Source organism: Pezoporus flaviventris, unplaced genomic scaffold, assembly GCF_033815535.1.
Source record: "Pezoporus flaviventris isolate CSIRO_AGI_PZ_B2104156 unplaced genomic scaffold, CSIRO_AGI_Pfla_v1 ptg000013l, whole genome shotgun sequence".
Taxonomy (NCBI): Eukaryota; Metazoa; Chordata; class Aves; order Psittaciformes; family Psittacidae; genus Pezoporus; species Pezoporus flaviventris.
The window spans coordinates 34,375,691-34,400,347 of NW_026892561.1; the positions used below are offsets into that span (position 1 = coordinate 34,375,691).

The following is a 24,657-nucleotide window of genomic DNA, read 5'->3' on the forward strand; positions in this document are numbered from 1 at the left end:
TGGGACAGACCCGCCCCCGCCCCGCTGGCGGCCTGACCCGGATGCAGTCGCCGAGCGCTGACTGTTTCGGTCCTGCTCCCCGCCATGGCTCCCAAGGGCGGCCCCGGGGGGCGGCAGCAGTCCGAGGAGGACCTGCTCCTGCAGGACTTCAGCCGTAATCTCTCTGCCAAGTCCTCCGCGCTCTTCTTCGGCAACGCCTTCATCGTGTCTGCCATCCCCATCTGTGAGAGGCGGGATTGCGCTGTCGCGGGTTAGGGGGCGGCAGGCCCTGGGAAGGGGCGAGCGGCAGGACTGGAGGGGGAGTAGGGACTCCTCGCAGCCTGTCTCGGGTTCCTGACCCGCTGGCGACTGCGGTCTGGGGTCCACCGGGGTGCTGGGACTCCCCGCTTTGAGCCGGTCTCAGTTAGGATTATCTTGGCTGTCTCTGTGCTGTGTTAGATCCAGTTTGGAAGCCGGTGCCATTTGGAATAGCGGGCAGGGTGATGGCTCTGTGGTGGGTAAAGATGGACGAGCTACCGGTCGAACACTGACGTGTCAGTCTGGCTGTACTGAGCTGCTTCTCAGCTGCGTGTGATGTGGTCTCCTTCTAGCCACAAGCAAAGCAGACTTCTTTGTTCCAAAGTATTTCTAATGCAGTTTGAAAGCCCTCAGAGTGATTTTGCAAAGCCAGTGCTGAATTACAGAGCTTAGTAACCTTTGTAGAACTCCTGTGGCATTTGTCTTGGAGAGGGAAACCACTCAAAATGTCTTTTTTTTTCCTGTTTTTTTTAAGGGCTTTATTGGAGGATATGGCATATGGATCTTGTTCAGTCTGCAGTCCTGTATAGTGTAATGACCCTCATCAGTACCTATCTAGTAGCTTTTGCATACAAGAATGTCAAGTTTGTTCTCAAACACAAGTAAGTTTGGTGGCTGTTTGAAGTAGAACTTATTAACTGATTTAACAAAACCAGCATTTGCAACATCTTCTTTTATGAATTAGAATGTCTGAAATGTTACTCCAGAAACTATTTTACACAGAAGTCTCTCCTAGTTGGTTTCTGTTATCTTTCTCATTACTATGAAATAAACAATTCTTGTCAGTTAAGAGCACAATGAAACAGCAAAGCTACTTTGCTTCTCAGGAAAAACTGATTGGTGTCTTGGCTAAATTTTATTCTTCACTGTAAATACAACTTCCTGTAATCCCAGAGTTGTTTTGTTGGGATTTTTGTTGGTTGGGGTGTGGTTTTCTTTTTTTTCAACTTTAACATAAATGATGTTGCTTACAGAGTGGCACAGAAAAGAGAAGATGCTGTTTCCAAAGAAGTTACTCGCAAGCTGTCTGAAGCAGACAACAGGAAGATGTCTCGTAAGGAGAAGGATGAAAGGTAATCCTCTTTGTTCTGAACAAACAAGAGTAATCCTGTTTGTTCCTCTCCCTTGTTGTAATACTGCCTACCATCTTTAAGGCAATGAGAGGTACTGGGCCATGGTTGGGTTTTTTTTTTTTCTATCTTCTGATAAGTAGAAGCTGTACTGTCAGCTTTTTGTTCATCTGTAAAGCCTTTTCAAGGTGAGTTATCAATGTAAGGTCTCACACATTGAAACCTTTATCATTAAGGTCCTGTAGGGCAACCTCTCAGTCCTTGAGCTGCAAAGCAAAACACCTTATTGTACATCCCTTATGATAACTCTGTGAAGAGTAAGCATCACCACTGTCTTCAGAAATAAGAAAAGCTCCTTTCCTTGAGGACAGGCTGGTGTGATGCCACAAGAGTGGCATGCAAGTTCCTTCAGGCTAGCATTTCCATACACTGCTAGACTGCACCACTAATCACTGGTTGTATTTGTTACTCTCATGGTTATACCTGGGATGTGTTGATGTGTCGATTTCCAGTTGAATAGCTTATACCAATGGAAATCCACACACATGCCTGATGGGTGCATCAGGAAGCACTTGCTATTAGCATAGATGTCCATTAGGACTGTACAACATGTGAGGTAATAAGCCATCAGGTCTTTGGAGGAAAAAGCCTTATCTTCCCTACTCATTTCCAGGCACACTGGTAACATCTTAACAGATTCAGGCTCACAAGAAATATTATTTATGAGGGGCTAGTTTTGATGTCCCTGGTAGGAAAACGAGCGTAAGTCATTTGAGTGTACGAGTGCATGCTATAAGCAGGGTTTTGCCTAATGAGTTGACTGGTAGTTCTTGCTGTGCTCTGTCTTCAGGAAGCTGGCTATGAGAAAAGCAAGGGTATGTGGTTTACAATCCTCTGGGTGTTAATTGCTTCATAATGGTGGATGTGCTAGGATATGCACTGATTTAAATATGTTTGAAATAATGTCTCTACTTCTTCCTAGAATTCTGTGGAAGAAAAATGAAGTTGCAGACTATGAAGCAACAACTTTTTCTATCTTCTACAACAATACTCTCTTTCTGGTCTTGGTTATCATTGCTTCATTTTTTGTGCTGAAGAACTTCAACCCCACTGTGTATCCTTTATTACCACTCTTGAAACAACTGTAGTCCTACTGCTATGTGTTGTCATTATCAGCTATATTTATGATGTGAGTTGTGAGATTGCTCTCTTGATAACGTGCAGTTCATTTCAATTCCTTGTTTTTCATAAAGCTTCTAAATTTTCTGTATTAAAGAGGTGGTATAGCTTCGTGTGTATATATCCTTAACCTTTTCCCTACAGAAACTATATTCTTTCTATAAGTGCTTCATCTGGACTGATTGCTCTGCTCTCTACAGGATCCAAGTAGTCAAAAAGAAAAACTACAGCAATTTATTTCTGTTAGAGGGTTCAACTGCCATACAGAAGTTTAAGGGTGGAATAGAAATACATTTTTCTAATAGTGTGACTGCTTGAGAGCATGGGGGGGAGGGTTTGAATCCAAAATGATTGAATTGTATTTACCCTTGGTATCTTTACATGGTATTATTCAATAACCAAATTAATAATTTCTTCTTACTTAGCAATGAAAGGAAGTGGTGTGCAAGCAGTTACCACAATGAACCTTTTTGAAGCACTGCCTAGGTGTGAAGGTACTATAGAGTGGTAAAGTACACTGTATCAGGCTGCTACACAGCAGCACAAACAGTTGTACTTCAGACCTGTAACACAATTCCCTGTAAGCTTGGTGAGTGGTGTAAGAGCCAAACTCACTGATCATAAAAAGTGACAATCCACCATTTATCATTGTAACTTGAAAAGTTTTAATAAAGGCTTTTTTTGTCATTTAATTCCTTGTATTTCCTTTTTTTTCTTTTTTTAAATGGGTATTTTCAGGGGCAAGCAGCATGTGTAGGTTTGTCAACTCTATCTGCTTTCAGAAGGGAGGAGTCTTCTACAAGTTAGCATATGTACTGCGTTTGTTGGAAATACTCATTTTTGAGTAACTTGGAGTCAGAACAAACCCTAAACTTCCTAGAAAAATGTTTTTGAAGTGTTGTTTCTGTTTGGGTTTGTTTTTTTTTTTTAGCTTTTAAATAGTAAATAAATTGAAAAGCCTGCTAGTTTTCCTGGCACAGCTTAACAAAAGTGCTTTAGCTGGCTTTTTACAATGGGTTTGTCAGACAATCCTTTTCATTTTTTTCATGCTATCACTGAAGCAGCTGTAAGTTAAATGCTAAACTCTACTACTATTAATAGAATAGATATTGCCATTAGAGACTTGGAATTCTAAACAGGGAAGAAAGCAAGCTTATAATCAGATTTAATGTTAACAATTACTTTGCTAATCTTTACTTCAATAAGATTTGTACTTACATGAAATAGAGTAAAATGTAGATTCTTAAGTTCGGGAGACAGTGTATCTGGCTTGCCTTAGAGTATGGTGGGTTGCTAATGTCACTGTTTCTGACAAAAGCAACCAGGACAGTCTCACAAAACTGTTACCAGAAGATCCGGTACCTGCTGACTATTCCAGTACTTCTCAGCATCCGTTAGATGGCAGGGTTGGATGGGCAGTCTTCAATCTTAACTATCCCTTGCTTTTACTTTGCTTCCCAGTAAAGATAGTACTATTCATGTGTTCACATCATGAAAATTCCAGTGGTTTTGTTGTACGTTAGAGATGCCATTTAAATTACTTTTCTGGCTGGTCATTTAACACTTCAAATGGACTGGACTGTTTTCCCTGAAAATATGTGGATCTTCATGTATTATAAAGGATAACAAACACTTATCATAAAGGTATAAATTATATGTATTTTACTCTTAAGTATTTAGCATATATGAAACAAATTTCAGCATTGACAGCCTGAAACAAAAGCAGGTGCATGGGTTGGGTGGGTTGTTTTCTACAGCAAGGCTAGTATTTTCTGTGGACTTCACAGAAAAGTTTGGGGGTTTTTTGGTTACATGGATTTTTGTTTGCTTTTGGGTTTTTTGGGGGGGATAATAGGGATGGCTTTTTCTTCTTGCGGTCACTGCTACCAGCTGCACCCAGTTTCTTCAGTATAATGCTGAATGTAAAGGCAGGCTGCTGCTTGGCATCCCATTGCCCTCAGAGCATTGGGCAAGCTGTAATAAGCTTTCACTCTAAGTAAGGGACAATGGCATCACCTTTTCAATTAAAAAAAGTTTGGAATTAGTATTTTTAATATGTTGTTGGATTCCCATATATCTGAGAAGAGGAAGAGAGAACATTAAATTGTACCTTGAGAAGTAAGAAAAGGAGCTAGTCTGCTACTGGCAAAATAATTATGAAATTATGAGAAATTAAGCTGTTAACTATATAATGGTAAAAGCCTTTATGCTGCTGTCCTGGGATCAGCAGTAGCAGTCATTTTTCTCCTTCTTGGTAGCTGGTGCAGTGCTGTGTTTTTGACTTTTGGCCTGGGAACAGAGCTGATAATGATGTTTTGGTTTGGCCAAGGACTTTGTGAGCCTCATGCTCTGCCAAGGAGGAGGGAAAGCCAGGAGGAAGCAGAGACAGGACACCTGATCTAAACTAACCAAAGAGGTATTCCGTACCACAGCACGTCATGCCCAGGATGTAACTGGGAGTTAGCCGGAAGGGCTGGGAGTCTGCAGGGTTGGAGGAGGTATCGGTAGGGGGAATGCAAGAAGCAGGGGAAGTGAGTGAACAAGCTGTCTCGCTGGGTTTAAACCACCACAGCTGCCCATGAAGCAAATTTAAAAGTACTTAAGTAGTTAATTATCACAGCTAATACTGCAACATTAGGGGATATGGCTCAGGGCAGTGAAACTAAGTCAGACCCAGGACATGAGAAAAGCTTCTGTGGCAGCCTCCACCTCAGCCAATGTAATTTTGGAAAGGCTGGTGACTGAACCACCGTGGGCTTCAGAGCTGTCAGGACGGTGCTCACATTGTGCTTATTTCAGGCCAAAATGTTACATGCAACAGATACCTGCCTTATGAGACTTAACTTCTATAGGTACCTCTCCAAGGTGTGCATCCAGCCCAACCCTAAACTCCCCAGCTGTACCCACTCATCTGGCCTGAGGTCATTGTTCCTTGACTGGCCTGGGTATAGCTGAATATCATCATTTCCCTGTGGAATGATATGTATCCATTTTCAACATAAACCAGTGCTGTTTCAAAATCAGTCTCAGTAAGAGGTCACTAAGTATAGAATTAGATGCAGAAAATGTTTTTATTGTGTCCAAGCAGAAGTCAAAGTCAGACTGCATTTCTGGATATACAGCAGCCAAGTTCATTTACACATACCATAGCTCATTGGATTAAATACAGGAGAAGACAACTCAAGTATTAGTATCTGTTCACATGGCCCACCTGAACACTGCGCACACTCTGCAGATACCCTCTAGTTCAGGGGACTAGAGTACAAGGGTTCTACAAATACTGTACATAACTGTAACCCCAAGGAAGTATGCACCCAAAGTACACAGTTCAATACAAGTGAGAAATACTTACTGAAATTAGTGCATTTTACAAAGCAAACTCATGGTAAAAGATGATGTGATTCTTAAGATGTGCAAATTAAAACATAAATGCTTGCTTTCAACTCTTGTAGAGGGATGAAATGCTCACAAAAACATACCTGTTTAAAATGTGACTTAAAAATACTATGCATTTACTTATGCCCGATTCCAGAACAAGTTAAAGCAAATATAGCCTTCCATCAGAGTATGTACCTGATTATTTTCTGACTTTTTTCAGCAGCTATATATTACATATATTTATAAGTATCTATATCCATAAAAGCTCATAAATATTGAAATTTGCAATAGCTCTGTCTACAAGCAGGCAGAAGTAGAGGCAGATGTCTGTAGATGCAAAACCCAATATTTTATCATGGCTTTCTTAGTTTAAGGTTCATGTAGAATTAGAATTTTGCAAATAGACATTGTTTTTATTAACCTGACATGCGTATTTGGGGTTTCTAACTGTGCTCTTCTGGCTTGTACTCAGAAATACTTCCCAGGAGCACTCCACAGCTGAAATAATTGTATAGTTAGGAGTTGAGCTATCTAATTTCTAACTCTTACATCCTTTATTCAACTATAAATGAAATCTAAAGCATATATTCGGCATCAAAAAGAAAACTGAAAATTTGAGCTTGCCCCTTCTGTCTGTTAACCTGAATAAACTTTATAGTTGAGATATCCCAAATGTGGTTTTATTAAAACCTTAAATTGCATCTGGCTTTTCTTCATTGAAAAATAGATCTGTACATCCTTTGTTAATTACCAAGTACCTGAAGGTTATAAATTATTTTTTGCTTTACAAGTGTTTTTCACAGCACAAGCATGAGGTGCCAAGAGTAAAGTAAAAATTAATGAATTCGGTCAAAGGTAAGAAAATACAGTATTGTTCTTGGTTAGAAGAAAGATCAACTGTGCTTTTAAATTTCATTGCAGGTTAGTAGCAACAGCACACATCTCAAAGGATCCAGTGACAGTAGACACTGAGCAGCAAGCTGCTGAATGATTCTCATGACCGGATATTAATTCGGGGCTGTACTTCCGTACAGAGCACTGCTAAAACCATGCAGTCCAGGTAATTCATGCATCTCATTATGATCTGTAGTCCTTCTTGCTGTAGGGCTTATTTCCCAGAATATTATCTATTTCATTTACAATATGGGATGTCATTTTTGGAAGGACCTAGGGATAGAAGAAAACCCATCTTTAATCAAGCTTCCGTTAAAGGTTTTTCCAAATTTAAATCTATATTTTATCAAATAACATTTCCTCTGGGGGTTTGTGTTACAGATATTTAAACATTCTTCTAATACTGTTCTCCCTTAAAGGAAAAACAACTGTAGTGTCTTTACCCAGTGAGAGAATCACAGAAATGCTCCTAAACTTCATATATAGAATATTGCTCAGCTGCAGCAGAAAGCAAGCTGGTAGCTGGAACATCAGAGGAAGCTCTTATTGCTAAAAGCAACAGAGAATAATTAAGGTGGGTGCAAGTGACATGTGCCCTATAGAAGGCTTAGCACAGAATCTATCACAGTGTGTCGTGGTTTTTCAGATGTCTTAGACCTGCTGAAGCCACCCTTGTGTTGCTGGACAGGGCTATGACTACCACAAGTGGTGGTTAACTCATGGTGATGCACCACGGGTTTGCCTAATTAATGTGCATAACTAGAACCAGAAGATGTCTGAAACAAATTACAAGGTATTGAAACTGTGGAAGAGGAGGGTGGTAATCTTGAGGTACGCTGGTACCTACATGGAGCTGAACAGCAGCTAACCCCCCGCCTCTGCTGAGGTCCCGCCACCACCTGCACTTGCCTGTATGGCTCCAAGGTTCTCTATCAGCTGCTCTGGGTTGGAAGATCCTAGAAGGACGGAGCTCACACCCTCATTTCTCAGGCACCATGCTGGGAATAAAGTCACAAGATCATCAGGAACATAGGCTTCATGACATGGCATTACTCCAGATGCTAATGTTTCTTAGAGCTTCTATCTCTATTTGAAAAATAATGACAGTATTATTTGTCTCAGCCTTCATGTTACTCCTCCGGCACTACCAGGAAGATGCATGGATCATACAGCAAAACCACATAGCAGATCTCCCAGCATCCACCTGACCTTGGTCTGTGGGCCAGCAGTTGTCCTAATTGTAGGGTTTGTTTTTTTACTGTCACGAATCACAAAGATTCAGCTCTTGGCTATTTGAACCAGGGATCATTTCCCTCACAGATGTGTGGTATATTTCAGCTGAACAACTGATAGCTTCCATGTGGGGAGGGACTGTTCAGAGAAACAGGCAGGTCAGGTTGGACCCCAGAGGATGGCTCAAGCTACACTAACCTTCTTGTCAATCAAAACTTGGTGATAATGCTGGAAACAATCTTATTTAAATAATTTTTAACTTCACTGCTCAAAGCCTGACAAAACAAAAAAGAATGTTATTTTTGTGCGGGGCTAATGGACCAGGGGTTACTTCAAAGGCAATAAATGGCATTTTAGTAGCTTACAGCTTGTTTTGTTTTCTTCTTTTCCTGTGTTGTTTGAAACATTTTAGCCTTTTCCCAATGAGGTGTTGCACTGGCCATCTGGCATTTATTCCATAACCCCTGACAGCAAATAATCATTAAGTCTTTTAAATAATAAACAGATCTATAGATGCAGGCAGACACAAAGCCATCTATTGTCCAGTTTAAAAGATGACACAACTATTTCTTTGTTACCTTTTACCTGACCATCACTGATACTTAAACAAATCATGGGAGCATTAACATAATACCAGTAGCTTTATGGCTTTATACAAGATTTCACCTCAGCTTGTCTCAACAACACATAAGGCACCAGCTTTCTGTGCCTTGATGCAGAATATTTCCCTTTGCACTATGAGGATGTGAGCTAGGTTCTGCATTTGTGACAAATGGGAAGGTGCAAGAATAGTGCCCACCCTCATCACCTACCGACAGCCAGCTGAGGCAGTGTGCACCCGAGGCGCACGGCGATGGGTGACAGGTCTTTCAGCTTCACCTGCTGCTTTCTGCCTTCCTCACTTACGATTTTCTCTTTCAGCCACTGGTAGCACTGCAGATTAATTACATTGCAATCGACCGTTAACTTTAATCGCCCAAAATAGAAAGTTTAAGGCAATTATAAGCAGCTCTTAAAAAGCCATATCCAAACCGGGAGGCTGAATGGCACAATGCTTTGCTACAAAAAGCAATTATGAAAGGCCAAGGATGTCTCCTGTGGGAGCCTTTGTCTGTATCTCTCTAGCTTTATGCAACTGATGGACTCAGCCCAGAACCTGGAACCTCTGCAGTTTTATTTTTGCACCACTGGATCCCATTGCAGAGTGGAAAAAAAGTGAAATATTGGTCAACTTGAGAAGATTTTGACACACACACACACACACGCACACCCCCAAATTGCAAGAGAACGTCTGATCTTGCTTAAAAATCTATTACCATTCAAGGTTTAAAAATTAATTAAACAAAGCTGAGATTTTAGTTCTCCCATCTCCGGACCTGAAACTTGATTCTTCTTCCCTCACATCAATTCAATTCGGATTCCTCTCCGCAGTGCCACCTTCTTAGCTAGCTTTTACCAAATGTTAATATATTTTATTTTGGAAAAAAATTCCAAACACAATGAAATGCTACATTTGAAAATGCTGCCTTTTGTGAACAAGTCAGTGTAGACTCTATCTTTCCTTTTAAAAGCACCAAGTTGTGCAAAAACCAGCACAGGGAAGTATGTCAGTCTGCAGGCACTTGCCAGGCAGCATTGGCTTTTGCCCATCAGCTGATAGAGAGACTCAAATACCATTTTGGTCTATTTTTTTTTCCCCAGATCTGTGACATTTTAGTGCTCTGCCATTTTCCAAACCATTTAAACATTATGCATGCCACAGGTATGTTATGGGAGAACACTCCGTAACCCCCAATAAGAGCAGAAGCTGGACAATGATGGGAGAAACCAAGCCCTGTGGTGACACCAAAATGCTAAAACATGTTAGAGAGGGCTGCTGCTCTGCCCAGCGGAGGGCAGGATCACTGAGGACCCATGAGTTTCATGGGGTGCTGGGGTCTGCCCTGCCTGTGAGGCTTCCAGGAGGGATGCTATGGGGATGAGCTCCCACCACTGCTCACCCACACTTGCTGCCTGGGCTGGTGTCCAGGGAAAGGTGGTCAGAATAATGTCCAGGTCTGGTTTACCATTTCCATGGGATTAAGAGGGTCTGAAGTCACAGCAGCTGTATCGATTAACATCAGCCAGGAGTATTAAAAGCACAACAAAAACCCTGGGCTTGTGCCTTTTCATTGACTGTTTCAGGTCAGTGTTAAGGGTTGTGACAGCATCCTTTTGCAGACACATACCCCACCCCTCTGAATCTGGCTCCAGTCGTGTGCTGCCCCACATCCAGCTTGCAGCCATCAGCTCACTGCCATGGGGAACATGAGCATCTTTGTAACCCAGATTCTCCCACACTTTGGAGTATGGTTGCCAGAGAAACCGAGCTGATCTATCAATACAGCAGCACACGGGCCAGCCTTCTCACAAGGGATCTGTTTTCCCTTTGTTATTTTCCTGCCCTCACAAAAGCAACACATCTACTTTTCTCAAACATGCAATAATAAAGTACCTTTAATGCAGCCCTTGAGCTTTCAGGGACCCCATTGCCATATTTCCCTGAGATGATCCCACAGGCTAGGGGGGACCATGTCATTGCTCCGACCCCTGTAGAGAAAATGGAGAAGGTGATTTTAGAGAACAGGGAGAAATCAGAGATGTATAAAAAATATGAGTTTCAGTTAAAAAAAAAAAAAAAAAAAAAAAAGCAAAACAATTACTGCTTGTTTCTGCAGCCACCAGCAGTGACATTCAGTTGGCATCTTCCAGGGAGATGCTGCTGATGCTCTCAGGGGACATCAGCAGCATCTTCTTTGAAAACAATGAGTAGCTTATTCATACAAAACTCTGCTGTGAGAGCCTCCAGCTCCATCCTGGTCCTGCTGCAGCAAAGTACACAAACTCCTGACCAGGTGTCTCCTGTGCCTACCCTGCCTTACACCATTATGTCCCTCCGGTGTTGGCCCTGCTTGGCAGGGGCACTACCTCCCACCCATCTCCTCTCAGACTGGTCCTCAGCAAGGCTAGTCCAGACACCATGGCAGGAGGTGTGCAAGAAGGCATCATTGTCTTCTAATGCACGGGAGAGGTGGCACCTGCACTGTCCATGTGGGTATCAAAGAATAAGCAACAGCCATGGCAATTAGCACCTATTTCTATCAGACGCACAATAAGCCAGTTTTTCTTTTAGGTCATTACATAGATACTTGTCTGTCCCCTTCAGACCCAGGGAAGGAGAGTACTGTTCCCATCTAGAGCCCCAGGCCAGACTACTCTGTGTTTCTTTCTGCAGATGAAATAGCTGAAAGGCACAGCAGTCTCAGACTCACCAATTTTGTGATATAATTCTGGCAGTTGAACCTCCACTTTCTCTCTTTGGAAAAGATGGTATTCAGCTTGTTCACATACAGGCGGTATCATGTTAAACTGCCGGGCTACAGAATAGGCTTCCTGGAGAAAAATTTCAGCCAATAAAAAGAATTCATTAAGCAAAAGCATCTTTCAGGACATGACATAACCTATGCGCCAGCGCTCCTGGAGTGGACAGGAGACTATGAACTCAAGTTTCACTATCCCTTATCAAGGCCATGCACATTCCTGTGAGCGCTGCCGTGCTGAGGCAGCACTCGTCCATGGCTGCACTGCTTCCCTGCTGCTTCCCACAGCAGCAGGGCACATGCCCACATTCTGTCTCCATCAGCCTAAAGCTGCTTCAGCGCCAGCTCAGCAACAAGCCAAACAACTTCCCAGCTGAGGTGGCTGGTGCTGAGCTTGTTTATTGTGTTTTGACCCCACCACAAGAATCAGGGACGAGCAGGATGCTCTTGGCATCTCTTAGAATTATAGCATGGTCTGGGTTTGAAGGGACTAAACAGTAGTCTAATCCCCTGCAATGAACAGGGACACTTCAACTAGATTAGGTTACTCAGAACCCGCTCCTGCTTGGCTTTGAATGTTTCCAGGGATGGGGCATCTGCTGCTCTGGGCTTATCTCTCAAATGCTTCTGACACAGCATTAAGGATGAGCTGTCAGGATTACTGGCTCCCCAGTCTACGTTTTTTTTTCCGATAAAGCCAATTAGGAGGTCCCTACAGCTGAGCAGGGATACTTCCCTTCTGCACCTCTGAGCATGACATGGTCAGAGCAGTGCTGCCTGTGGAGGCTTCTCCCCTCCATGGGGACCATTCCCACTGCATCATCTCTGATGGTCCTGTGGGTCAAGGAGCTGCTGCCCAGAGGCACATCTTGAGCAGGGCATCAGTGGCCACAGGCACGGATGTCAAAGAGGAGCTTTACCAAAAGTCTTGAAGTCAGATGAATGAAACCAAAAATGAAACAGACCCCAATTGAATGAGCCAAGACACCCAAACCGATAGATCAGGCCATAGTCTTTAATTAATATTGGGCTCATTCTGGAACAGGTTTTTAAATTATTTTAGGTGAGGAGATGCTGGATGGGGGAAGACTCAAACATCCCAAGCCAAGACACACACTTGTGTTTCAGTTCCCAGCGTAGTTTTCCGCAGACTCTGCGTCCTGCATGGAGAATTACCAAGTGTCAACACTTTCCTAAAACCTGACTTTACCATGATCTCCATAGCGCTCCAGCGTGACGTTCCCCAGTACATCGCCATGCCTTGATTTATTACGTGTGTCATCGCTCGGACGATTTCTAAAGGAAAGAAAAAAGAAGAAAGTAGCATGAGAACTGCACAGAAGCCAATTTTTCAGCACCAAATCCTCCAAAAGCCACTTAAAAATGTCAAATGTGCTGACAAGCCTGAGCAGCTTTGCATTAAACACTATTTCTTCCATGCTCTCTTGCTCAAGCATGGATGAAAAAGCATTGACAGTTCAAGCAAATACACTTATCCTGCAGTTGTTTAAAAACTGCTTTTACAAATTATTGCCGACCACCACCTTATAATATTTCTTTTAAAATTCAACACAAGAGGGCAGCACAGTTGAAAAATATTCTAAAAGATAAATTATTTTAAAATTTATTTACTAAAAGCATATATCTGGTCCTGCTGCTTTCTACTAGGAATATTAGGATGCTGGGAATAACGTTGCAAAAGTGGATATGGTTCAACCCTGCTTCACTGAGGGCACCTCTGCAAAACCTAGCACAGCTCCTTAGCACAGCAGTTCCACGGTCCTTGGTTTTCTTTGGGAAGTTGGAAAGGTCCAAGGCTACACACACCAGGACAGGACCTTTAGTTTCCATCCATTAGACCTCTGCTGAGCAGCCCCTGCCTTCTTGTTGGTGTTTAAAAGCCCATCATAAACTTCAGTTTGCAAGATAAGGAAAAAAACTTGTCTAAGCCTCGTGGTTACCCAGGAGGTGACAGCCTGTTAAGATGCCTCACTGGGCTATAAAGGAAGTAGCCTCTTTGCAACTCATTTTTAAGCCAAATTTCTCCCTGGGAGCAACCTGCTGGGTATTGCAGGGGGCCAGGCAGTGCCCATCATATCTCTGCTGCAGAGGAGCAGGGTCCTCAGGGTAGGAGGGCCTTGGGAGTGTCAGGGTCTGCAGCACCAGGGACACAGTCCTCAGGAGCATGAATAACTGCCCTGGCTGCAGTAATAAACTGGTATTTCTTATGGTGCTTCGGCATTCTCTGCTCTTCGGAGCTGAGCTGTGGCTGCCAGGACACCCTCAGTACACTGCTAATGTGTTGCACATCACTTAAAGGGACAAAAATGGGGTAAACTCACTGTGAGAAGCAAAAGAAAACAGTACTTAGTCACCATTCCCAGTGTAGCACAAGGAACCTTGCAGTCAGAAAACACTGCCACATCTCGATGCACTCTTCCCTCGGAAAAGAGGGAAGGAACCAACAATCTACACCTACACTGTTAATTCTGACCCATCAAACGGTGGTGAAAAGACTCTGGTCAGATGCAGAACTGCAGAGAAGCCCTATGTATCTGTTAAACCCCTTGGCACGTCTGCTGTTAGTTGGACAATGACTCCAGGCGCTGCTGTCTCGAGATCAAGATGAGCTGCCTTTTACATCATGAGGATTCTCGTCCTACTTATGGGAGAAAAAAAAAAAAAAAAAAAAAAGAAGAAAGGAGCTTGGCAGAGGGGAGATTACACTGCCAATCTTGACATTATTGTGAGATTTCCTCTGCAGGCAGCGACAGGCAGCTAAAGATGATGAAGTCTCCATTTATAACCTTGGAGGGGCTGTACAAGAGACACCGTGCCTCTTGTGCAGGGCTGCTGCCTTCCCACTGAAAAGGGAGATTTTCTCTCAAATGAAACATTGGCTTGAGGAGGTTTCCCCCCCTCCCCCAATGAAGAGCAGAGTTTAAATGGCAGGTATTGTTTTCTTCTTTTTTTCCCCTCTCTTTGTTTTGCCTAAAACCACACTTTCCCCTGTTCCTAAGCGTTTTATCCTCAGCCGTGTACTAGTCCAACAAAATGCCCCATTACCAAAGCAGCTGCCCTGCTACCCACAGGCTATGTGTGACAGGCAGCTGTATGACAGTCCCTCCCTCCTTGCTGGCTTCTCACTGGGTTTAGTTTTCTATTTTTGCTGCACTACCATTTAGGAATTTTGATAAGCATTTCATCATATGCCTCTTACACATCCCAGTCCATGGCTGTTTTCATTTCTCCCACGTCTACTCCTCTCAAGAAAAACTCAAGTCAAACCAGAAAATATATATACATATATTTCTTCTTGTTTACCAGAGACTGCTCCCCTGGATATGGTGACGGGAATGGTTAGTGAAGAGCACATGCCCAGATCATTGGGTTTGCCAGCTGGATGGCACAAAAGTGAATGATTCGAAACCCAGGAAACAGCCTCCAGCAGCATAAGAGAATCTTGAAGTAGTTTAAAGTTTAAAGCCTTGCTTGCCAGGGCTGGGCATGGAGTGGGCATCCATTTCCCTGGCACCCTGATAATAGGGGGTCTTACCAGGAGACCCCAGGGACCCTCCTTTCCTGTGGCCAGAGCTGCCCTTCTCGTCTGCTGGAAAGGCCACTCAGGATGTAAAAAAAAGCATCTGCTAGCACATTTGGGGGATCAAGCCTGACTAATGAGGCTTGAAACTCATGGAAATTCAGGAAAGAAGCACAGGTCCTTCCATCACCCATCTCCTGAGGCCCACAGCTGGGGGTGCACGTGCAATGGCAGAGCCACCCAGACACCAAGGGGTAGCCCCACAAACGGCAAAGAGCTTTGTGAGAAGTACTTACCTCCAGACATTCCTCGAAGCTAGCATTCTATTGCTTTTACAGTGAAAAGCTTTTTTAATTTGCTCTGAGATTTTTAAGAAAGGTAAATACATTTGTGTTTTGTAGATTAAGCAAGCTTTGCCTGCTGCTTTAGGGACAAGAGTCATCTGCAATAAAGAAATCCGTATTAAATTCTCATCTTCTTGTATTAGCTCTCTGCTACCCATGCCTCCTATGGCAGCCTGAGCTGGGCTGTGACCAGCCTGGGGTGCAAGAAGTAATTCTGCTCTGGATGGGGTGGACCAAATGAGTATTTCCAAATGGCTGATCCATTGCCTGCTGATACCTATAGATATCACAGCAGAGAGAGGACCCTGAGTGCAAGCAGAGAAACCTCACCTGCTTGCATGCAGCAAGTGAAGAAAACAAAATGAACATGTGAAGTCTGTGCTTTGATTTATTTGGTTTTACCTTACACAGCCACAGAGTTTGCTCAAGCAGGACCCTCACACATTGCCATGAGTAGCATAACCTAGGAACATCTGAAGGTTACCTACAAATTGTTCTCCATCAGAAGCAGCTCTTTGGCTCATGGGAAGGAGATGGAGCGGGGATTGTGTCTTGTGAAGGTATCTCAGCAGTTATTGTGCATGCCAGATAGTGCAGAACTGACAGATGGTTCAACAGATGCTCTGAGATAGAAGTGGCTTAGTAGGTGAACCATAAAAAAAGCATGAAGTACGTAGAAAGAATCAGCACCACACCATTCATAATAAAAATGTCCCTTTTTTCACCCTGCTCAAAGTCTCACCAAACACCACAGTTTATACCTATTGCCAAGCTCCAGCACTGCTAGCAGCATCTGTAGCATCTTAAAAGCTGCAAACACCTGAGATCAGCTGTGTAGGCATGGGAAATATATTCAAGACTGCTTCATTAGATGACAACTGACTGAGCAGAGAGGTCATTTCTCCCTCCAAGATACAACATGTCATCTTCCTTGACCTCATCAGCTACTGAAAAATCTGCAATGATCCTAAAAATCACAAGCTAGTTTCCTGAACCCATAGCTGCTGGCATCGTTTGTCTGAGGCCGCAGTACTGCCATTCATCCAAGGTTCGTGCCACAGCTAAGAAAATAGGTGTCACGACCACTGAAAGCCAAGCCAAGAGCTTCAAAGGGGCCTGTCAAGTTCCAGGTTTGTTCAATTTACATGTACTCATCTGTGACAGATTCTGCAGCCTACAAGTCTTTCTTCTTGCTACTTTTTATTTAGCTGTGAAGCTAATCTTCTGCCACAGTGTGAATGGGTGTGTTAACTCCAATGGGAAAAGAGGAGGAATGGGAATTGGTGCCCATTATATAGGGCACTAACCCCAAAACATATTGATGAAGGCTCCTGGATAACTGGGCTATATGGCCGTGTACCAGACACACATACATGGTTATGAGCAACTATGAAGCATAATTAAAGCACACAGTCACAGATCTTGCAGATTCCTAAATCCATTCCCTGAGTTTAGCAGCCTAAATTTAACAGGAACCGTTCCCCAGCAGGACCAAAGAATGGGTGGCAGTGGCTCGAAGGCTGAGCCCAGCTCTAGACAGAGCATTGCTGCTCTCCATGCCAAGGGGAACCCTGCTATGCCCCTGCCGGCTGCATTCTCATATGGCACCTCAGCTGAGTCCACCATAGACTGAGCTTATGTTACTCAGGTGCTTGGGGCAGTGAACTATAATGCTTGCCAACTCATTCTTGCTTCTGCCCATTACACCCCTAGTTTCAGCACTGAAGAAGTATGTGCTATCCAGGCAGCCCAGGGGACAGGGACAAGGATGGGGATGGCAGCACTGGTACTCTCCATCTCTAGAGCTAGCAGCACCAGGGGTAAGGACATACAGGTTTCATCTGACACAGAGACCGGCTTTAAATACCAACACAAATTCACTTGATCTAAAGGAATCAGGAAAAGGAAATAAAAAACTCAATGTTAAAGCCACCTCTAGGACGTAAAGGAAACTTTAATTTCCTTTCAAGAGATACAAGTTCATTTCATTGCAGTGTAATTATGTAGGACTCCATGATATCATGAATGAGGTATTTCATTTTTTAGCTGTTCTGCCTGAATATTTAATAAAAAATCGTTTTTATTTTCCTACCATCATCAGTGTAAGTCTGTAAGCCAGGTTCAGTCACATTAAAACCTTTAATTCAAGCTTCCACTAACCTTCCATGGGGGTATTATTGTCTGGCCGGTTGGCAAAGACAACATCCACGTATTCCAGCTGCAGTCTCTGGAGAGAAGCCTTTAGCCCTGGAAACAGCAAAGCAGAGACAAGAATCCGCACGGTCAGTGTGAGGCACAAAGCTGCCAGGTACAAAACAGCACCACATTAGGACTGAAATAGGACTCATTGCGTTTACATACATGCCTAATACGTATACACACACAACACCAAATAGTATATAAGAAGGATGCTGCATAATGTTGTCTCATACCTATGCAGGCATATTAAGAAAAAACCACCATCTTGTCCACATACAGAATCACACTGTGTCCATAAGAAATTGCCTTTTTTTTTCTGAATTACAGTGAGTTTTGGACTGGTCACCAAGTTTACCCATGACCAGCCCATCAGAAGGCATCTGCCAGGGACCAGTTTCAGTGCTCTGCTTCTGTTCGAAGTTAATTTAATCTAAATCACAACACAGAGCTTTTCAGTGCAAGCCCAGGGTACATTGCCTCCATCCTGTCCCACTTAATGAAGCCCTGCCCCACGGGACCTTCCAGAAATGCAAGCCCAGATGGGAGGCTGCTGGCACCTGCTTAGATCCATTATGGTGAGCAGATAAAGAACCATGGAGGGTTTTACCCTCTCTGCAGGGTAAGCAAGCTGTGCCCAGCAACGCATTGCATAGGGCAGAAATTGTTTTGCAAGGCAAGACAAGGCACTGTTTTGCAGCTACAGTCCAGAACTGCTCAGGCTTCAATATCTCTACAATGACTGGATGGGAGATGGCATCAAAAGCCTACGTATATATACATGTGTGTGTGTTTAAGACACAGAGAGAGAGAAGAGGATTTCTAACACTTATTTTCTATATATCTTCCCAGGAACAAAATGTTTTTATGAGTGTTCGTGAAGAATGAGCCAAAATAGAGCAGTCTGAAAATGTTCACTGAATTTTGAGATGAAAAAAGATGGCCTTTTTTGCCGAATGTATTTATAGAAAATAGCTAACATTGACCTTAACATTATATGCTATGTGTTCTGTGAAGTTATTTCAACTGCTGCCAGTATTTTTTCTATCATTTCATGAAGTAGCTCCAGAAGAAATAGAAAATGGATGGGTTTGGACCACATGGCTGCAACTTCCCTGAGCATCTCTGGGTCTAGGGCCACCAGCAGCAGGGACACCATCTCATGGCAGCGTTCTTCAAATGAAAAGTCAATAAAATGTTGGTAAAAAACTTGATTGAGATTACCTTAATATGAAAGTCATATCCTAATGTAGCTGAATTCTGCAAATACTAAATAGCAAAAACTTCCCAGGATGATCTCAGATGTACAAGCTGGGTACTAGGAGGCAAAACTGACTGTGCTCTGGTGATGCTCCTCATCACTGAAAAATAGCATCTTTGAGATGGAAGATGCCCAAATCTGCACCCCAGGGAGGAAGCTGTTCTGCTCACTGTGTTTGCCAATGACTATGTTCATCTCACCTCACCTGCTCCCAACTACACCTTCAGGGTATGATGCAGGTGACAGGACATCCCAGGTGTGGGGTGGATAATATAAATATAGTAACGATATTTTCCGTATAATCTATGTTTTAACATACACAGAAAAAATCCTGGTTGTTGAAAGCTGTGGCAAATAGGCCATTGCAGATTACGATGATAAAACATGCAAACGGCCAAACACAAGTTACAGCTGCCATTTCTGGCAGGCAAACTGGATTTTGTGCAGTTGGATGCTACATTCTGATAAGCAAAGACCAGAGCATACCTCCTGCCTATCCTGTGGTGCAAACAGCCTGCCCCCCCCTCCCCGGGCCATCAAATTTAACAGCATGACACACTAATAATGTAGATGAGCCTGAACTTTCTTTTCTGATTTGTCTTGGCAGCATACACTAGTTTAACCAGCAACCACTGTAAACAATTAGGGCTTAACTCATAAATCAAAGAGGACACTAATTACGCCAGCATACACAGTGCAATAAAGAGAATCGCTTTTCATTACTGCAGCCATTGTGGTGTGTTGGTTTATGGAGGGTGCTGCTCCCCTGGGGCTTCAGCCCTGAGTTACCCAGGCTGTCATTGCTCAGCGAGGAGGAAGCTGCTCCTGAGGGAGCAGCACAGTCTGCTGGCCTGCTCTTCCCAAGGACTTTGGCATGGAGCATATAATTTCCCAGTAACCCAAAAAACGTGTTTTACACGTCCCTCTGTGCCAGCAGAGAGAAGTGGGTCAAACTGCAACAAGAGGCAAGCGGTACAAATCCCTCTGCAGAGATCTGAAGCACAGGTACCAAGCCTGATGCTCCCCTTTCTGCCCTGAAGGCTGCCCAGCCCCGAGGGAGCCAGGAACCCCCAGTAACTCCCTTACATAGCTGCATAAAGCAGCTTTTCTCCTAAACCAAGCTATTTTTACCCAGAATATATGTAGTAGACAGACCCAGGCCCTTATACTGCGGGCTGCTTTTCTGGGTCTGGAACCTGCTTACAATCTGCACAGGGGGAAAGTTACTGGCCCCTGGGTCCTCCCCAGCGGGTTTTGGTGGCCTGTTCCAATTCTGCTCAGGAGCCAGCCAAGGCTGGCACTGTGTTTCTTAATATGACAGAAATGTGTCTTTTATGGCTGCATTTGTGTCCTGCATCTGAAATCCTGTACAAGTTATAATTGTGCCTACAGTCAGTGCTCCTGAGTACCTGACCCAACACCTAACAGCCCCCAGAAAGAGCTATATTGAGTGAAACATACTTATCCATATAGAAACACATATGTGCTCTCATGCCCTCTACAGCAATAATGTACCCAAAAAAAAAAAAAAGAAACACAAAAAAGCAATTGGGAGGAAGATAAAGAGCATTTGTTAGACCCAGCAGAGACTTGGGTGAATAAATCCTCGTGGATGAGCAAGGTAGCACACAGCATCTCTCACTGGGATGTAGGACTGGATGCAAGGAGCCATGTGAGGGAGTGTACAAGAAGATAAAACAGCACTGAGAGCAAACCACAGTCCTCCCCAGCTGGCTGCTCAGCAGATGGGACCTGCGCCCCCCCCCCCCCCCCCCCCGAGGCTATTTCTGCAGGCTGACATCATGCCCCGCATCCTCATCCCTCCCTGCTCTGCCAAGGGAGCCCACGGCCACGTCTGCCGACCACGCACTGCTGCCGACTGCCCCATCCCTTCTGGGAAAGGGCTGGGGGGGTGTGAGCAGAACAGCTCCAGACCCACCGAGCCTTCCTGCCTCCTGTCATCTTGCAGCAGCTGGGATTGGGGCTGTTCTTGAGGACAACTGTGCAAAGCTGCCAGGAACCTGCATGAGGCAGTAAAGTTTTGCAGCACAGCAAACCCTGATTATGGCAGATAAGCAATAAATCTACAAGCAACACACACAGCCAGCCAAGGACAACACACGTGATTATTATAGCAAAAAACCCAAAAGGTTATTGCTTCATAGAGGTGTGGTAGAGAAGGCTTTTCGTGCGCATGGTGTTTGCTCACAGCTTTTGAGAAAAGCCAGAAAAATCCTTTGGTGCATTTTGGCCAGCTCACAGCCAAGCTTAGGAACTGCCCAACGCATAGAGTCAAGTAGACCTGGCTCACAGGAGAGAAATTGCCCTGGGGTACAGGTGACCCATCCGCCTGCACCAGGGCACCCAGGCACAGCCAAAACCCTATCCCATACAACACGTACCTTCAATAATGTGTTTTCTTGAAAGCCCTCTTTCTGTTTCAGCTCTGCAAAGGAAAAATAGGTACATGGATGTTAGAGATCTGAGGTGCTAACAATTGGAGAGTGCTAGTTTTGTATTCTGGTTTAAACCTCCTGAAAATGAAGTTAAAACTCATGCAACAGAGAGACCCTGAACCTTGTTTGGGTTCCCAGTCTCAAAGACAACAGCATCTTCGATATGTAATACCACTGTTAATTTAACACAGTAACAGCGTGCTATGGATATCACCTGACTAAAGCTACCAGCTGATACTTATAAGCAGAAGGATAAGGATGCTGGCAGGGCAGCAGGGGCTGCTGGGGCCAGGCAGCACGGGGATGGGGCTGTGCCCTAGCCAACCCCAGCACTAAAACCTCATTGACATAGTCTGCAGTTTTGAAGCAAGGCTGTCTTCACCCTGCCAGTGCACCTCCCACAGCTGTAAAGATACTCAGGGTGGGAGCACACGCAGCATGGCACCCTGGCCTCTGCTAGGGACTGCAACCTCTGCCAAGCTCCAACTCCCTAAAAGACTTGGCAAAATGAGGAGAAAGAAGACAATAGCAACAAGCCACCCCTCCAAGGTGCCGCTGATCGCCACTTGGTTGTACGACTGTGAAAGGGAAAAGCACGAAGCAGCAGCAAGCACCATTAAGAGTAAATGCGGCACTTACTTTCCACCCCAGTACAGTTTTGTTGTGATGACCAGACTGGACCTCCTGCAGAAAGAACAGAAATACTATTATTGTTAAGAACAATTACAAGTAACCAAGCTGCCCAACGGGTGGGTGTTCACACATCACTATAAAACTTTTTACAGCAGGTCACTTCCATGCGCAGGTCTGCTGCAGGCAGGGAGTGACCATAGACTGGTGTGCAGAAACCAAAGCTAATGCAAGTGAAATTACCAAAAAAAGGGTACATTTTTAACTATGGAGAAAGCAACCTCCACAGCTCTTAATCAAGGGTATCCAAGTCCAGTGCCCCTCATTATCATGCAGTATTCCCCGAGCCATTAATAATCTAAGTGTTAAATTCACTGCATTAATCTATAAATTCCCACGTGATATCAAACCAAAGATTTATCCTTTGCAAACTACCTTACTGTTTAACTGTACAATACACAATTTCTCCAGCTTTTGCTTTTTTTCCACAGTACCCAGAATATTTCTTACTGAGTAATCATCCCCCTAACACAAGGGATACTGATTTTGGAAAGAGCACCACTAGAACTTATTCTTCATTTGAAGGCTGAACATGATACTCACACAGAAGGTCCTGAGAGATTATGTAAATGCTCTTAAAATGACACAACATATGGTAATGTGAATCATTTAAATTAAGTATCATCTCCTAGCAGGCTACCCAAGATGAAGGCCCATCACATCTTTGCATTCTTAAACATAATCTTATGTACACAGATAAGGATGCCAGTGCACAACCATCTGTCTTGATGCACCATGCAAGGCAGTGACAGCGTACATGTTCAGAAGTTGTCTTAACTGCACCATGCACAGAGACAGTGGCCAAGGCAGCACAGCAGGCTGATGGCTACAGCCTCGCAAAGCCAGTCTATGCTCCCCAAAAGACAGGAGAGCATTTTTATGTGGCACTTGAAAAGTCTGGCTGCTGCAGAAGTCCTGGCTGGCTGCACTGTATGTGACCATTGGGATGGTCACAATGATGCTCTTGGACCAGCATCACCTAATACGCATCATTTTTAAAACCCAGAAGGATTCTCATATGCCCAGAGGTCCTGCCTGCTTGCAGGTGTCTGGCAGTACAGTACCTCCAGCCCTTCTTCTTCAGGATGTTCCCCAGGATGACCTCAGCCCTGTGCAAGAGAGAGAGCCCAGTGTGAGGGAAGACAGGAGGATGCTCAGTGCCAGGTAGACCACCATAGCTGTTGTCTACCCCAGCCCCCTGAAATGCCCCCCCAAGACACCGACCGGCAGCACTGCTATGGGCTGTGCAGCCCTCCCCTCCCCAGCCTATAGTGACCCGACACTGGCTGGGATGGGTCCCCTTGATCACTACCAAGATCTTGTCACCCACTCCCATAGGGACAGACCTGCACCCCCGTTCTCTACATCTGCCTGAACCTGCCCTGGAAAGGCAAAGCCGTTTTGTCTCCACACCAGGGATGAGATGTCCCAGTCTGCCTTTTATACGAAATACAAAGGCATATAAATCATGCAAAGTCAGGCAAATTATGGGTGGATATTTCCCACCCCAGTTCCACACTGACACTAAGAGCATTAGCTTGGCTGCAGCCAGAGTGGTTCCCATGCTGGGATCTGTGCCTGGGAGCTGTCACCGGCACATGCCATTTATCACCATTAAAATGCACACTGACTTTTCATTTATTCAGGACATTTTTCTACTTGTACTAACAGCAAGGGGCACAGGTGATACATTTCAGTCTTCAGCTGGCTACAAGAGAGCTTGGTTTAATTTTTTGTTTGATTTATTTTTTTTAATAATACTCTAAATATAAAGGTTTTTCTGCTCCCCTCAAAGAGAAGGGGTGTTTCCCAAGCACCACCAGAGCCAGGGCCTTATCAGTCATGAGTAGCTGACAAAGGGAGGAGCAGATCCAGGTGAAGGGACTCCAGGGAAGTGGAGCAGGATGCTGGGCACTCACTTGCCGGCCGCGTACACCTCAGCTGTGTCAAACAAGTTGACGCCGCTTTCATAGGCAATGGTCATCAGCTGTTCAGCCACCTTGGGGAACAGAGACAGAGAGGTTAGGAGTGGCAAGAGTGGCTGCATCTCATCCCCCATGGGGAAAAGCCCCTTAAGGCACAAAGGGGCTTTGGCAGGGCTGGGAGAGGTGTAGCATTCCCTGACCAAGGGAGCAAGACCCTTTGGCAGGGCACCCAGCAGGGTGTGCACTGGCCTGAGAAGCACCAAAACACGGTGCACGGATTTACATCAACTTCCCTTTGACTCTTGGGAGGAATTAATCTCTTCTCATAGGAACCTTCTAATAAGAAAGTGAACAAGAATTTTATAGGGCTATAGAAAATAGTCTGCAAATCTGTGGAGTTTAATACAGAAAGGATATTTCTATGGTAAGAGTTTAATTTTTATTTTTATTTTTTTTGATACCTGTCAGGATATTGTGCAGCTCTCCAGCAGACATTGCGGGGTATGCAAATACCTGAAGGTAATTTCACATGATCCCCATCAAAGCCCCTGGGTTCCCACTACTCCCTGGGGGAATTCTGCACCCAGAAGGGGCTGACAGCTTGGAAAGGGAGGGGTGGAAGGCACCAAGCCAGGGCACCCATGCACAGCCAATGTCCTTAGGGTGGGCATCCCTCAAATACAGGTCTGTGCTTCAGCCCTCTTTTTCATGCATGAGCACTTTGCACTGACTTATTCTAATCAAGGAGGACAGGAGAGCCAGGGAACAAATTATAATCAAAACAAGTCATCTCTCTTCAGCCTGAAATGCCAAGAAACAGGAATGAACTCAATG

At 44.3% G+C, this 24,657-nt stretch overlaps 2 protein-coding genes across 4 annotated transcripts in view; one reads left to right on the forward strand and one right to left on the reverse strand.

Moving 5' to 3' along the window:
* Positions 1-10: 10 nt before the first annotated feature.
* SSR3 (signal sequence receptor subunit 3) lies at positions 11-3,238 on the forward strand. Its single transcript, XM_061452681.1, has 5 exons — positions 11-223; positions 773-899; positions 1,272-1,370; positions 2,350-2,481; positions 2,691-3,238. Exons 1-5 carry the CDS (start codon positions 85-87, stop codon positions 2,755-2,757), a joined length of 564 nt encoding a protein of 187 aa, XP_061308665.1. The 5' UTR covers positions 11-84; the 3' UTR covers positions 2,758-3,238.
* Positions 3,239-5,598: 2,360 nt separating this feature from the next.
* KCNAB1 (potassium voltage-gated channel subfamily A regulatory beta subunit 1) overlaps positions 5,599-24,657 on the reverse strand; it is a 74,862-nt gene continuing 55,803 nt past the window's right edge. For all 3 annotated transcript variants that reach the window (XM_061452697.1, XM_061452698.1, XM_061452699.1), the window contains exons 4-14: positions 23,818-23,897; positions 22,963-23,007; positions 21,848-21,892; positions 21,155-21,198; positions 17,456-17,542; positions 12,621-12,706; positions 11,363-11,483; positions 10,546-10,640; positions 8,864-8,984; positions 7,728-7,816; positions 5,599-7,091 (exon numbers count right to left, since the gene is read on the reverse strand). In XM_061452697.1, coding sequence (XP_061308681.1) covers positions 7,002-7,091; positions 7,728-7,816; positions 8,864-8,984; positions 10,546-10,640; positions 11,363-11,483; positions 12,621-12,706; positions 17,456-17,542; positions 21,155-21,198; positions 21,848-21,892; positions 22,963-23,007; positions 23,818-23,897 — 903 coding nt within the window. In that variant the 3' untranslated portion in view covers positions 5,599-7,001. The remainder of the gene's footprint in view (positions 7,092-7,727; positions 7,817-8,863; positions 8,985-10,545; positions 10,641-11,362; positions 11,484-12,620; positions 12,707-17,455; positions 17,543-21,154; positions 21,199-21,847; positions 21,893-22,962; positions 23,008-23,817; positions 23,898-24,657) is intronic.

Coding starts and splice junctions, on each gene's coding strand:
- SSR3 (XM_061452681.1), top strand. CDS start 85: ATGGCTCCCAAGGGCGGCCCCGGGGGGCGGCAGCAGTCCGAGGAGGAC. Junction 224..772: donor CGTGTCTGCCATCCCCATCT/GTGAGAGGCGGG, acceptor GTTTTTTTTAAG/GGCTTTATTGGAGGATATGG. Junction 900..1,271: donor AAGTTTGTTCTCAAACACAA/GTAAGTTTGGTG, acceptor TGTTGCTTACAG/AGTGGCACAGAAAAGAGAAG.